General features: G+C 45.6%; 1 protein-coding gene across 1 annotated transcript; it reads left to right on the forward strand.

The window, feature by feature from the left end:
- The first annotated feature begins 12,052 nt into the window (after positions 1–12,052).
- On the forward strand, positions 12,053–14,262 carry LOC136380515 (histone-lysine N-methyltransferase PRDM9-like). The gene is made up of 3 exons (XM_066348381.1): positions 12,053–12,922; positions 13,175–13,510; positions 14,158–14,262. Exons 1-3 carry the CDS (start codon positions 12,053–12,055, stop codon positions 14,260–14,262), a joined length of 1,311 nt encoding a protein of 436 aa, XP_066204478.1.
- The last annotated feature ends 586 nt before the right edge of the window (positions 14,263–14,848 follow it).

Genomic DNA, 14,848 nt, shown 5'->3' on the forward strand with positions numbered 1-14,848 from the left:
TTCTACAATTTCCAAATAGAACATATTAAAAACACTTATTTTAATCAAATCTGCACAAAACTTATTTTAATTCTATTCAGGCAAAAATTTGCGTTTGTAGCTCTTGCGTTTGTGTACTTGTTGAGGACAATCTAGTTTGATGCTCCAGCAGTAGTCTGTTCATCATTAACAGCTCCAAGATTTTCAGGAAACTTATCAAGGTGACTGTCCAGGAAGTGAATCTTAATGCTCATGTTACATCCAATGTCGTGGAAAGACAACAGCATCCTTTGAACCAGAAGTTCATAGTTTTCTGCTTGTTTGTTGCCAAGGAAGTGCTTTGTAACTGCCACAAAAGACTGGCATGCTGCTTTCTCCTCCTTATTCATCTTCTTGGCAAATTCTTTGTCACATATGAGGGTTCGAATTTGAGGTCCATCAAATACACCCGCTTTTATCTTCTTGAAAGACAAGGCAGGAAAAGCAGAAATAATATGTTGACAGCATTCACTTTCTCTATTCAAAGCCTAAACAAACTGCTTCATTAAGCCAAGTTTGATGTGAAATGGGAGGAAAATGATCCTGTCTCGATTAACAACAAGTTCATTCACTATATTTTGCATCCCTACTTCCAGAGCTTCATGTTTCGGTCACTCCTTCTGTATCCAGTGTTTCTTCCAGGCTCGGCTGTCCCACAAACACAGAAAGCAAGGATACTTTGTGAAACCTCTCTGTTGTCCTAGCAGGAAATTTATTATTTTGAGATCCACACAAATGATCCAGTTATGCTCCTCATACTTCAGAAAGTCAAGGACAATTTTTATGTTATTATAATCTTCTCGCAGATGAGTTGAATAACCAATTGGAACCACTGAGTAAACATTATTGTTGTGTAGGAGAACACATTTCAAACTTCGTTTGGAGCTGTGAAGAAATAGCCGCCATTCTGATGGACTGTAAGTGGTAACACCTAGCTGGCTGAGAAGCCTACTGATATCATCACAGTAAAAAAAGTTGTTTGTCTTCAGAAAAAAGTCCACAAAAATTGGTTCACGCTTTCTGAAATGAGATACATTAGCTGTATATTAGTTTCTAGAAGCCTGGAGGCCAGTAACGCAGCTGCCTTCTTTGATAGGCCCAAATCTCTTACTAAGTCATTCAATTCGGGCTGGCTAAACTGCTGAGGGTTAATGACTGCTTGGCATCAGAAGAAGACCCTTCAGATTCTACAACCATTTTCTCATGCATTTTATCAAAATACACTTGATCACCATGTTCACTTTCCTCGTCCTTAGAAGAAATAAAACCATTGAAAACTGGAACCAGGAGTGTCTCAGAGTGTGGGATAGGTCGTATTCCTGAAGGAATATTAAGATATGCGATCATATGCCGTTTTTTCTTGCCGATGCCCTTTGTGTGGATCAGATAGAAATAACAGTCACTGCTGTGGTCCTTAGGTTCACACCAAACCATGGGAATACCAAAAGGCGTTCCTTTGCATTTTCCTTTTGTCCAGTCATGAAGCATTTCCTCACAATTATGACTCACAATATGAGGAGCCCAATTCTTGTCTTGATCCCCAAGGGGAACTTGAAAATAGGCAATATATGCACATGTTACAAATATTGTATGAAATATTGTATCTTTGACGTTGAAGTGTGTAACAGCCACATATATAACAGAAGGTGTCAGGACTATTCTTACATTTATGCCTACTCAAAGAAGCCATGATTTAATCTTAAAACAAAATAAGAGGGTGTTTTTAATTTTTTTTTATTCATTTTTTAGAAAGGAGAGAGAGAGAAGGAGGGGAGGAGCACAAAGCATCAACTTCCATATGTGCCTTGACCAGGCAAGCCCAGGGTTTCGAACTGGCGACCTCAGCATTTCCAGGTCCACGCTTTATCCACTGCGCCACCTCAGGTCAGGCAAGAGGGCGTTTTTATAAGATAATAATATTTTACATTTAAAAACAACTACAATTTTGTAAAAGTGATGTTTGTAAAACATTAATTGCCTTGTGGTTATGTTCAATCCAAGAGTCATTACCCTTTAACTCCAATTTAAAAACCAATACATGTCATTAATTGTAACAAAAAGATATTAAAATTGCATGAAAACTAGACCATGCACCAAAAAAATGGATTTCAGATTTGGAATCAGCAATGCAGAAATATATAGAAAAAGTTCAAAAACATCATGCAAAAGAAAATGAAAAAAAAAAAAGTCCCCCAGGGATTAAAACAGGACACACAAAATACACACCACGCAGCCCCTTTTACAGCAGGCAGCCCTGCTCCAATTAAAAGGGCAAGGAGACACACACCACAGGTGGTCCATTCAGAACCCACTCTTTCAGGCCAGGCCACACAACAAGTACTGTATACAACCAGCAGGCTGAAACTATTCAACACACAATGTAACAAAGACAAGTTTTTCAAGACTGGGCAAGATGACCATTTCATCAACTCAAAGGAACAAAAACAGACAAACAAAATGAGGAGACAGAAGAATAAACCCCAAATGAAGGAACAAGAAAAAAACTCCGGAGAAATATCCTAATGAAATGGAGATCGGTAATTGGACAGATAAAGAATTCAAAGCAAACAGTCATAATGATGTTCAATAAACTTTAGAGTAAAATAGAGGAACTTAGAGCACTTGAACAAGAAGAAAATGTAATAAGCTCATCCGGCTTGAGCACGGGGACGTGGGCTTGAGCGGGGGACCATAGACATGACCCCATGGTCGCCAGTTGAGCCCAAAGGTCGCTGGCTTAAAACCCAAGTCGCTGGCTTGAGCAAGAGGATCACTGGTCTGGCTGAAGTCCCTGGCCTGGCCTGTCCTTGCGTCCCTTGGGCTGGCCACATGTGTCTCCTCTCAGGACATCCCACCCCACCGCAAGAGCGCGCGCACGCATGCGAATGCACGCCTGTGGGCCAAGCAGTCAGCTTCTGCGCCGTCACCCGCGCAGGTACATCAGGGCTGAGCGTGCTGGGTGGACGGAGCAGGGATGCGGAGGGGAGCCCGCAGGGCGGAGCTAAGGGAGCAGTGGGGAGGGCGTGGGCGGTGCCGCAGGTGAGCGCCAGGCGGCGGGCTGGGGGCAGCCGGGACCCAGCCGGGGGAGGGGCGCTTCCTGCCGGCCGCTGCGGCAGGGTCACGTGGCCACGTCTCTCCCCCGCCCCCCACCCCCCACCCCAGGCCCCTGATTTTCCGGGACATCCACGCTTACTTCTCCCAGGAGTGGCCGCCATGGGCGACTGGGAGAAGGCGCACTGCCGGAACATGAAGAGGAACCAGGACGCGCTACTGCGCACAGGTAACGGGCGCGGGAACCGGGCGGGGACCACTGGACGGCACAGGGGCTCACCGAGTGTCGAAGCTGCTCCTTCAACCGCTTCGCTTTCCGGACCACAATTTTGTTTCTCCCCAGGCCTCAGAGTCCCTCAGCCCGCTTGCCGGCAGGCCACCAGACCCTCCGCGGAGGACACTGAGGACTCGCATGAAGAATGGACTCGGAGACAGCGAGGTGAGGGGCCACAGGCAATCGTCCCTTTTGAAACCGACCTGGGGTCAGCCCCACCCCCACCCCCCTCTGTAGCTAACAAGGGACAGAGCTTGCGTTTAGCAAATGAGCGAGATGCAAACAGTGTATTGTGCAGTATGGGGGTGATTTGCTACACTGCTTCCATGTGTAAATAATTACACATATTTATAGATGTGTTAATGAGCAGGAACTGTATAGTAAAGAAATAACTCATTCAGAGCACTTGTCATCACAAGAGGAGGAGGAAGGTCTGGCCGGTGAGCAGTGCTCCAGGACAGGGCTACCTGGGTGGTGCCGGCCACATTCATTGCAGACAGGAAAGGATTAATCATGGTGATTAAGGCAGCTGGGGTTGTGGGCCAGGGTAGGGACCATTGTATCAGGCCCTGTGTCAGCCATCTCTTCAGTGTGTCTGGTTTTATGAGGGTGTGGACAGTAAGGTCCTTCCTCTTTCATGGGTCTAGCACTGAAACACAGCTGAAGTCCAGGTGTGATCTCTAACTTGACTGAAATGGTTTCTGTGGTCCACAGACCTGAGGCTCTGTTTCCAAGACTGTTTGGTGCTGACCAGACTCTGATGATTAAGGAAGGGCAAAGACGGTTAAATGTGTAAAGGTGAAGGGATAAGAAGGAAAGGAGGCAAGGTGGTCATTGTACCATTAGACTGAACAAGGCCACTCTGCTCATCTTTTTTTTTTTTAATTTTATTCATTTTAGAGAGGAGAGAGAGAGGGAGAGAGAGAGAGAGAGAGAGAGAGACGGGGGCAGGAGCAGGAAGCATCAACTCCCATATGTGCCTTGACCAGGCAAACTCAGGGTTTCGAACTGGCGACCTCAGCATTTCCAGGTCGACGCTTTATCCACTGCGCCACCACAGGTCAGGCCGGCCACTCGGTAACAAGAAGACAGAAAGGAGCCCTGGCCAAGTTGCTTAATTTATTAGAGAGTCGTCCCCATACACCAAGTTGTGGGTTTGATGTCCAGTCAGGGCCCATATAAGAATCAACCATTGAAGCCTGACCAGGTGGTAGCACAGAGGATAGAGCATCAACCTGGGACGATGAGGACCCAGGTTCCAAACCCCAAGGTTGCGGGCTTAAGGATGGATTCAGTAGCTTGAGTGTGGGGTCGTAGACGTGACCCCATGATCACTGGCTTGAAGATCAAGGTTGCTGGTTTGAGCAAGGGGTCACTGGCTCAACTAGAGTCCCCTGGTCAAAGCACATATGAGAAAGCAATCAATGAACAACTAAGGTGCTGCAGCTATAAGCTGATGCTTCTCATCCCTTTCCCTTCCTGTCTGTCTGTCTCTCTAGCTAAAAGAAAAAAGAAAGAATAATCAACCACTACATGCATAAATCAGTGGAACAGCAAATCAATGTTTCTTTCTCTCTCTTCCCTCCTCTCTAAAACCAATAAAAAAATTAATTTATTGATTTTAGAGAGAGGAGTGAGAGAGAAAGAGAGAAGGGGGTGGCAGTGAGGAGCAGGAAGCATCGACTTGTAGTAGTTGCTTCTTGTATGTGCCTTGACCAGGCAAGCCTAGGGTTACGAACTGGTGACCTCAGTGTTCCAGGTCGCTACTTTGTCCACTGTGCCACCACAGGTCAGGCAAATTTTTAAAAAAATTTTAAAAAGACAAAGGATAAAGTGGTATGTTAAAGAAATGGACTTTCTGTCTAGTTAAGTGACCTTTATTGTATTTTTGACATGAATGGCCAATTTTTTTTCTTTTTCTTTTTTATTTTAGTGAGAGATAGAGAGAGAGGGAGGGACAGACAGAGACAGACTGGCTGAAAGGGAGAGAGATGAGAAGCATCAATTCTTCATTGCAGCTCCTTAGTTGTTCATTGATTGTTTTCTCTATGTGTCTTGACTGGGAGGCAACACCACAGTGAATGACCCCTTGCTCAAGCCAGCTACCATGGACTTGAGCCAGCAACCATGGGGTCATGCTTATGATCCCACGCTCAAGCTGGCAACCTTGTGCTCAAGGTGGTGAGCCTGCACTCAGGCCGGATCAGCCCACTCGGAGGCCGGCAGCCTCGAGGTTTCAAACCTGGGTCCTCAGCATCACAGTCCATCCAGAAGAAGCAAGACCCTCTGGACAACACTAGATGAAAATTGGTTAAGAGAAAATCATTTGTAGATGTTAGTTCTTCTGAGTCCTCTAGAAAGGCTAACAAGTATGGCCTAGGTATGTGGGGTGAACTTTGGATAGGCCTGGATTTAAACTCTACTAAACTGAGAGTGAATTTAGCACTGGAGCTTTGTGCAAATCTTACAAATTCTCTGAGCTCTTCAATGCTAATGTGTAAGGAGAAGATACGTGCATGTATGCTTTGACAGTATTCAATTAAATTTATTTATTTGTGTATGTATTTATTTATTTTTTAGGTAAGACGAGGGGAGATAGTGAGGCTGACTCCCGTATGCATCCTTACCAAGATCTACTTGGCAATCCCAATTCTCGAGTACTGAGCTGTTTTTTAGCACCTCCGGATGATGTGCTCTAGCTAACCGAGCCATCCTCAGCACCCAGGGCCAATGCTCGAACAAATTGAGCCACTGGCTGCAGAAAAAGAAGAGGGAGAGAAGGGGAAGAGGGAGGGGTGGAGAAGGAGATGGTCGCATCTCCCATGTACCCTGACTGGAATCACACCCAGGACATACACTGGGCCGACGCTCTATCCTTTGACCACTGGCTAGGGCTTAAATTCAATGTAAAAGAACTGACACATACAAGTTGTTCAATAAATACATCTCTGATAATAGCAACCATGCGCTGTTGGTGTTGTATACCAGGCCTTTCCTCAATACCTAACATATAATATGCCCTTAATAAAGTTGGGAAGTTATACTTCATAATGGGAAGATCTATAAACAAAGACTGAATTGGCCATCTGTAGTCAGTATAGAGCCTTACTATTGTAGAGGCTCTCTGAGCCAGTAGTTGACAGAGGATAATACCAGAGTATATAGAAGGACAGGTGATAATTTGATGGGAGGAGATTGTGTGTTTTCTGACAAAATAGGGACTAACACTCCAGACTTCACCAAACTCACTCTTCTCCAACTTAGAACTCAGGAGAAAGGAGACCGAAGTAAAGATGTATAGCCTACAAGAAAGAAAAGGCCATGTGTACCAAGAGGTCAGCGAGCCCCAGGATGATGACTACCTCTGTAAGTGACCCTCACAAAGCATGTTATCTCTTCATACAATAATTTCATCTGGTCATTAAGCCCTTAGAGCATTCCGTTCCCCTATAGATCTGCATTACAAATTTGAGGCTCAATGATGTGAGTGCCTGGGCTCTCTCTGAAATTCTACATGTCCAGGAACATGCACTACACTTTCCCTAATCCCTGTTGCTCTCACCCCCAGATTGTGAGAAGTGTCAGAACTTCTTCATCGACAGTTGTGACGTGCATGGGCCCCCTACATTTGTAAAAGACAGTGCAGTGGATAAGGGGCATCCAAACCATGCAGCCCTCACTCTGCCCCCTGGGTTGAGAATCAGACCATCGGGCATCCCTGAGGCTGGGCTTGGAGTGTGGAACGAGGCATCTGCTCTGCCAGTGGGCCTTCACTTTGGCCCTTATGAGGGCCAGATCACAGAAGATGAAGAGGCAGGCAACAACAGATACTCCTGGCAGGTGAGAAGTATTGACCTCTTCCCCTGTCTTGTGGCTTCCCACATCCCTCCCCTGGCTTGGTGGGACCTGCCCTTCTACATACTAGGACATGGATGGAGACAATATGGTTAGCTCTGGGTACTGAGTGGATTTTGCAGAACATGGAGCTCCTGTTGAGGATCGCAGGTTAAGTGGGAGCAAAGTGGTACAGACACACAAAGGAATGCCTCCTCCCAGCCCTGAGTGGACAGGTCAACTCAGATGTGATGAGTAAAAAAAGTATCATGTGGTCACAATTGGCAATGCATGCAAGCTGAAAGAGTTTTGTTGATAGTAGGGTAAAATAATTTCTCTATTACTTCCTCAACCGAAAAAAACCTTTATTTTTTCTTCCTGAAATGCAGATCACCAAAGGGAGAAACTGCCATGAGTATGTGAATGGGAAAGATGAATCGTGCACCAACTGGATGAGGTAAGGCCAAGAAGTTTCTGGGAGTCACGAGAACAATCATCCCTCTCAGGCCCATACATCTTTCCTTCTCATCATGCCTCCCTCAGTGGTCTCCCTCAATCCTCTATTCCTCTTTTTTCTCCATTTGGTGCTCTCTCAAAGCAAGAGGTATTTATAGGAAAAAGGGGGATAAAAATATAGCATATGTCCTCAAAATATAAATCTCTATGCTAGACAAAATTTAGGCACTAGAAAAAAACATTGAGGGCCTAGATTATACTTTAATTAATCTAATGAATATTATTTAACCTTTCCTATATTCCAGTTTAGATGAAGGTATTCATTACTTAAGCAGGTCATATAACTAATCTTCTTATGGAGGAGTAATTGCAGACACAGTGAAACAATTGATATTACAAATATTTAACTATAATTTTTCTTTTTTTTGAAAAGTGCACAGTGCCAGCATACTTAAACCAAGGATAGCCTAAACCAGTGGTCAGCAAACTGCAGCTCGTGAACCACAGGCAGCTCTTTTGCCCCTTGAATGTAGCTCTTCCACAAAACACCACGTGCAGGCACTACCTCAATAAGAAATGTACCTACCTATATAGTATAAGTTTAAAAAATTTGGCTCTCAAAAGAAATTTCAATCATTGTAGTGTTGATATTTGGCTCTGTTGAGTAATAAGATTGCCGACCACTGGCCTAAACCTGTGAGGGCAGCAAATTATCCCAGCCTCCCTTCTAACTAGAATGGAGTTCTGAAGCCTGCAGAGCAATGATCATGAGACACTTCCCTGAGGGGATCTTTTATCAGGGGCTACAAAATGTGAATAAGCTATTATTGTTCTTTAAGATTTTGCTAAGACAAAAAGACCTCCAAGTCCTGGCAGGTTGGCTCAGTGGTAGAGCATCAGCCTGGCCTGTGGAGGTCTAGAGTTTGATTCCCAGCCAGGGCACACAGAAGTGCCCATCTGCTCCACCCTTCCCTCTCTCCTTTATCTCTGTCTCTCTCTTCCCCTTCCCAGCCAAAGCTCCATTGGAGCAAAGTTGGCCCCGGCTCTGAGGATGGCTCCATGGCCTCTGTTCAGGCACTAGAATGGCTCTGGTTGCAACAGAGCAACATCCCAGATAGGCAGATTATCACCGCCTGGTGGGCATGCCGGGTGGATCCGGGTAAGGCACATGCAGGAGTCTGTCTGTCTCCCCACTTCTCACTTCTGGGGGTGGGGGAGACCTCCAGGTTTTTATGGGAACCTGGTTGAAGCTACCTAAATAAAATGTGAGGAGAATGGAGAAAGGCCTCTCAAGAAAAGATGGACTTGGGCTGAGTATTGAATGATGTGAACTAATCTAGACACAGAGTCCAACATCAAGTAGCAAGTTCTGTGATATAAAATAGAACCTGATTTAGTTTAGAGAAGCTAGAGGTGACTGGGTTTTATGGCCAATCAGGGTGAAGGTTACATCTCCATTTGGCTTTGGAAAATGGTATTAGGCAGGATGAGCACCATAAGCAGGACATGGACATTGGAAGTCATATGACATTGTGACATGCTCAGACATTGGAGAGAAGGTTCTCCGGGAGCACTGTGGGAGTGGGCAACATCAGAGCCCGAGTGTCAGGTGCAGAGCTGGACATGGATCTGAGAGGTAGTAAGAACTCATCACCTGTGGGTTTCTTTTCTTTCATCTGCCTCAATCCCAGGTATGTGAACTGTGCCCAGGATGATGAAGAGCAAAACCTGGTGGCCTTTCAGTATCGCAGGCAGATTTTCTACCGAACCTGCCGGGTCATCAGGCCAGACTGTGAGCTGCTAGTTTGGCACAGTGATGAGTATGGCCAGAAGCTGGGCATCAAGTGCATCAGCAAGTGGAAGAGAGAGCTCGCAGCAGCTAGAGGTGGGCACAACTCTTCAAAATGAAAAGAAATAACTCACCTTATAAATTTTCATGGTATACTCTAAAGTCAGTAAGATTTCAAATCAGATGCTTTAGAAATGAAGGATTCATTTCATATGCCTTTGATTCTTAGGAAAAATCTTTATAATTTTTACTTTTGATTTAATTTTTTTTATGTGAGAGGAGGGGAGATAGACAGATTCCTTCATGTGCCCCAACCAATATCCACCCAGCAACCCCAGTATGAAGCCACGCTCAGACTAGCCGAGCTATCCTCAGTGCCGGAGGTCAACACTTGAACCAACTGAGTTATTGGGCTGATGCTTGAACCAACTGAGGCACTGGCTCTGGCAGGGGAAGAGAGAGAGAAGGGAGAGAGGGAGGGGAAAAGAAACAGATAGTCACTTCTCATTTGTGCCCTGACTGAGGATTGAACCTGGACTTCCACATGCCAGGCCAACACTCTGTCCACTGAGAAACTGTCCAGAGCCTGTTTTCTGAGGGCTACTCCTATCTAGCATACAGGGTAAGAGCAGAGGTCGGATAGATGCCCAGCAGCCTGGAAATGCAGTGCTGTGATCTAAGCTGAGACACTGGGGACCTTCCTGAATGAGGTGGAACAATGGTGCTGTTCTCAGCTACAGGGTGGCTTTTTCTCTAAGATTTGCTTTGTTAATTTTTGTAAAATACACTTCAGTGGGGAATCCTCTCAGAGATTACTTCATCTCCAAGTGAGAGAGGATGGTGGATTAGCTAGAGAGGGATAGGAGTCAGGCATGTAAGAAGTATGGTTGGGGGCCCTGGCTGGTTAGCTCAGTTGGTTACAGCATCATCCTGTAATACTAAGGTTGAGCCCAGGTCAGGGCACATACAAGAAATGACCAATGACTGCATGTCTAGGTAGAAAAATGAATAAATGCCTTTATCTCTCTCTCCTTCTTCTTTTTCTTCTTCTACTTCTTCTTCCTCCTCCTCTCTTTGTGTCTCTCAAAATCAATCAATTTTTAAAAAGTATGGTTGGGGGCCTGACCTGTGGTGGCGCAGTGGATAAAGCGTCGACCTGGAAACGCTGAGGTCGCCGGTTCGAAACCCTGGGCTTGCCTGGTCAAGGCACATATGGGAGTTGATGCTTCCTGCTCCTCCCCCCTTCTCTCTCTGTCTCTCTCCTCTCTCTCCCTCTCTCCCTCTCTCCTTTCTAAAATGAATAAATAAAAAATTAATTAATTAAAAAATAAAAATAAAAATAAATAAAAAGTATGGTTGGGGATATATTTTGAAATAGGACTTCCCATTGTATATGAAATGGGCTGACACTAAATGAAATCAAGTATGAATATTTGGTGTGAGGCTTGAGGAAGGACATATTTTCAGTTTATCATCTGACAGAAACTATGAGGGAAGCAATTCCTAATTGGGGCCAGTGGTCTTTCTAAACAACTGTGTTAAAAGCTATGTGTATATAAGAAAGGTCAGCATTCTTTCACCCATACAAGGGGTGAAACAGCCCCTGATGCTACTTGACAGTCCCTCATCTGGCAATGTGTAAAAAGGACCCTTGATATGGGCTTTCTGGATTTGTAAAGAAGATATATTACATAAAAATTAAAAGATAAAACAGACTGTAAAGAAACACTTTGTGGCCTGACCAGGCGGTGGCACAGTGGATAGAGTGTCGGACTGGGATGCAGAGGACCCAGGTTCGAGACCCCAAGGTCGCCAGCTTGAGCGCCAGCTCATCTGGTTTGAGCAAAAAAAAGCCCACCAGCTTAAACCCAAGGTCACTGGCTCCAGCAAGGGGTTGCTCGGTCTGCTGAAGGCCCGCAGTCAAGGCACATATGAGAAAGCAATCAATGAACAACTAAGGTGTTGCAATGCGCAATGAAAAACTAATGATCGATGCTTCTCATCTCTCTCCATTCCTGTCTGTCCCTGTCTATTCCTCTCTCTGACTCTCTCTCTCTGTCTCTGTAAAAAAAAAAAAGAAAAAGAAACACTTTGTGGAAGACAGAGATTATACGGTCAAACCCATAAGAATGACTCATGGGAGACGTCCTAACATCAGACAAAACATATGACTCATGCAGCCTTATCAACCTCTACCCTGACCAAAATTTACTCTTTCAGCAGAACCAAAGCCAGAGATATACCCATGTCCTTCCTGCTCTCTGGTCTTCTCCAGTCAGGAATTCCTCACCCAACACATGGGACGCAGTCACTGCCCTCAGATTCTCCCAGGAACATCTACAAGAAAACAGCTGCAATCAGAGGATCCCTGCCCAGAGGATCCAAGTCAGCAGCAGCAACATACTGATACACACAACTGGGATGACAAAACTGAAGGTCAAGAGGTCAAAGAAAAGTCCAGCCTTTTGCTTAAAAGGCCCAGGCAGAGGAGGATTTCAAAGACCTTTTTCAAACCTTGTAAAGGACACATGGGAAGCTCTAGTGAGCAAGAGAGAATGATGCAGGAAGTGCCCAGCACAGGCCAAGAAGTAAATTCAGTGGACACAGGCAAAGTATCAATGGGAGTAGGAATGTCAAGAATTGTAGCTGTCAAGTATGGAGAGTGTGGGCAAGGCTTTGAAGATAAGTTACATATTCTCAGACAACACAGGGCACACTCAGAAGAGAAGCCCTATATTTGCAGAGAGTGTGAGCGAGGCTTTACACAGAAGTCAAATCTCCTCAGATACCAGAGGACACACTCAGGGGAGAAGCCCTATGTTTGCAGGGAGTGTGAACAAGGCTTTGCACAGAAGTCAGATCTCCTCAAACACCAGAGGACACACACAGGGGAGAAGCCCTATGTTTGCAGGGAGTGTGAGAGAGGCTTTTCACGTAAGTCTCAGCTCCTCATACACCAGAGGACACACACAGGGGAGAAGCCCTATGTTTGCAGGGAGTGTGAGAGAGGCTTTGCCTATAAGTCTCATCTCCTCAGACACCAAAGGTTACACTCAGGGGAGAAGCCCTATATTTGCAAGGAGTGTGAACGAGGCTTTGCATGGAAGTCAAGTCTCGTCATACACCAGAGGACACACTCAGGAGAGAAGCCCTATGTTTGCAGGGAGTGTGAACGAGGCTTTGCACGTAAGTCTCTGCTCCTCATACACCAGAGGACACACTCAGGGGAGAAGCCCTATGTTTGCAGGGAGTGTGAGAGAGGCTTTGCACGTAAGTCTCATCTCCTCAGACACCAGAGGATACATTCAGGGGAGAAGCCCTATATTTGCAAGGAATGTGAACGAGGCTTTGCATGGAAGTCAAGTCTCCTCATACACCAGAGGACACACTCAGGGGAGAAGCCCTATGTTTGCAGGGAGTGTGAACGAGGCTTTGCACAGAAATCAGATCTCCTCAAACACCAGAAGACACACTCAGGGGAGAAGCCCTATATTTGCAGGGTGTGTGAGCAGGGCTTTACACAGAAGTCAGGTCTCCTGATACACCAGAGGACACACTTAGGGCAGAAGCCCTATGTTTGCAGGGAGTGTGAACGAGGCTTTGCACAGAGGTCACATCTCCTCATACACCAGAGGATACACTCAGGGGAGAAGCCCTATGTTTGCAGGGAGTGTGAGAGAGGCTTTTCACGTAAGTCTCATCTCCTCAGACACCAGAGGATACATTCAGGGGAGAAGCCCTATATTTGCAAGGAATGTGAACGAGGCTTTGCATGGAAGTCAAGTCTCCTCGTACACCAGAGGACACACTTAGGGCAGAAGCCCTATGTTTGCAGGGAGTGTGAACGAGGCTTTGCACGTAAGTCTCTGCTCCTCATACACCAGAGGACACACTCAGGGGAGAAGCCCTATGTTTGCAGGGAGTGTGAGAGAGGCTTTGCACGTAAGTCTCAGCTTCTCATACACCAGAGGACACACTCAGGGGAGAAGCCCTATGTTTGCAGGGAGTGTGAGAGAGGCTTTGCACGTAAGTGTCATCTCCTCAGACACCAGAGGATACATTCAGGGGAGAAGCCCTATATTTGCAGGGTGTGTGAGCAAGGCTTTACATGGAAGTCACAACTCTTCATACACCAGAGAAAACACTCAGGGGAGAAGCCTTATGTTTGCAAAGAGTGTAGTGAGTTATTAGCATAAAATTGCATCTCCACAGTCATAGCTGTTACATGGGTCATATCCCACCTCTGAAGAGAATTCAGAAGGAGTCTATTGACCACTTCCCTCCCAAGAGTGTACGTAATACAGAAGTAACTGGTTAAACAAATTCTTCACTTTCATAACAAGAGATGAGCTAGACAAACAGTTCCTTAAGTGCTATGGGAATGTTAACACCAATCTCCTCCATAGTATCTTGGCCTCCTGTTCTAATAAATCTTATCTTCATAAAACTTTGAAGCTCACATACCTCATTCCCCCTTTCACTGGAACCAGAGTTCCAGGAGAGCAACAGAGAACTCACACTGTCATGCATAGAAACTCAGCAACTGGAAATGTGGAAGTCTGGAGTCAATCTACTTAGCTTACTGCCCAGAGGGAGAGATTTGAGACAGACTCACCAGGAAAGGAATTTCCTTGACTCCCAGGAAGTGGAGCCTTTTCTCCTAGTAGGCTCACAACCCTCCTCCCTGGGCTTCTCTTGGCTCCTGTCATGATTTCCTCTGACCTCTGTGTCTCAGTGGTGCAAACCAGGGAAGAACATGTGCATGTGCATGTCTATGTACCTGGCTCAGTCTGGGCACCTGGTCTCCCTCACACTCTCTTCACTGGCCTCTACAGGGTGAGCATCTCATGGTGATACCACATGGACTACAGATCATTTAATAGTTGCTTTGAATCTCAGCTCTGCCCTCACCAGCTGTGCAATCTAAGGCAAGATTCTCAACTTCCATTTTTCTGTATTTTATTCTATAAAATGAGACTAGTGCCTGACCAGGCAGTGGTGCAGTGCATAGAGCCCTAAACTGGAATTCAGAGGACCCAGGTTAAAAAACCCAAGGTCGCCAGCTTGAGCACAGGCTCACCAACTTGATTGAGTGTAAAATTGCAGGCTTCAGCGTGGAATCGTAGACATGACCCCAGGATTGCTGGCTTGAGCAAGAGGTCATTCACTGTGCTGTAGCTTCCTGGTCAAGGCACATATGATAGCAATCAATGAACAACTAAGGTGCCCTAACAAAGAATTGATGCTTCTCATCTTTCTCCCTTTATGTCTTTCCCTATCTGTCCCTCTCTCTGTCTCTTTTGCAAAAAAAAAAAAAAAGGAAAAAATTGCTTCTCTCTCTGCACTATCTAAAACAAATTAGGCCATGGCCGGTTGGCTCAGTGGTAGAGTGTCGGCCTGGCGTGCAGAAGTCCTGGGTTTGATTC

The sequence above is a fragment of the Saccopteryx leptura genome, chromosome 9, assembly GCF_036850995.1.
Source record: "Saccopteryx leptura isolate mSacLep1 chromosome 9, mSacLep1_pri_phased_curated, whole genome shotgun sequence".
Lineage (NCBI taxonomy): Eukaryota > Metazoa > Chordata > Mammalia > Chiroptera > Emballonuridae > Saccopteryx > Saccopteryx leptura.

Coding starts and splice junctions, on each gene's coding strand:
- LOC136380515 (XM_066348381.1), top strand. CDS start 12,053: ATGTCAAGAATTGTAGCTGTCAAGTATGGAGAGTGTGGGCAAGGCTTT. Junction 12,923..13,174: donor AGAAGCCCTATATTTGCAGG/GTGTGTGAGCAG, acceptor TATATTTGCAAG/GAATGTGAACGAGGCTTTGC. Junction 13,511..14,157: donor AGAAGCCCTATATTTGCAGG/GTGTGTGAGCAA, acceptor TCTGTGTCTCAG/TGGTGCAAACCAGGGAAGAA.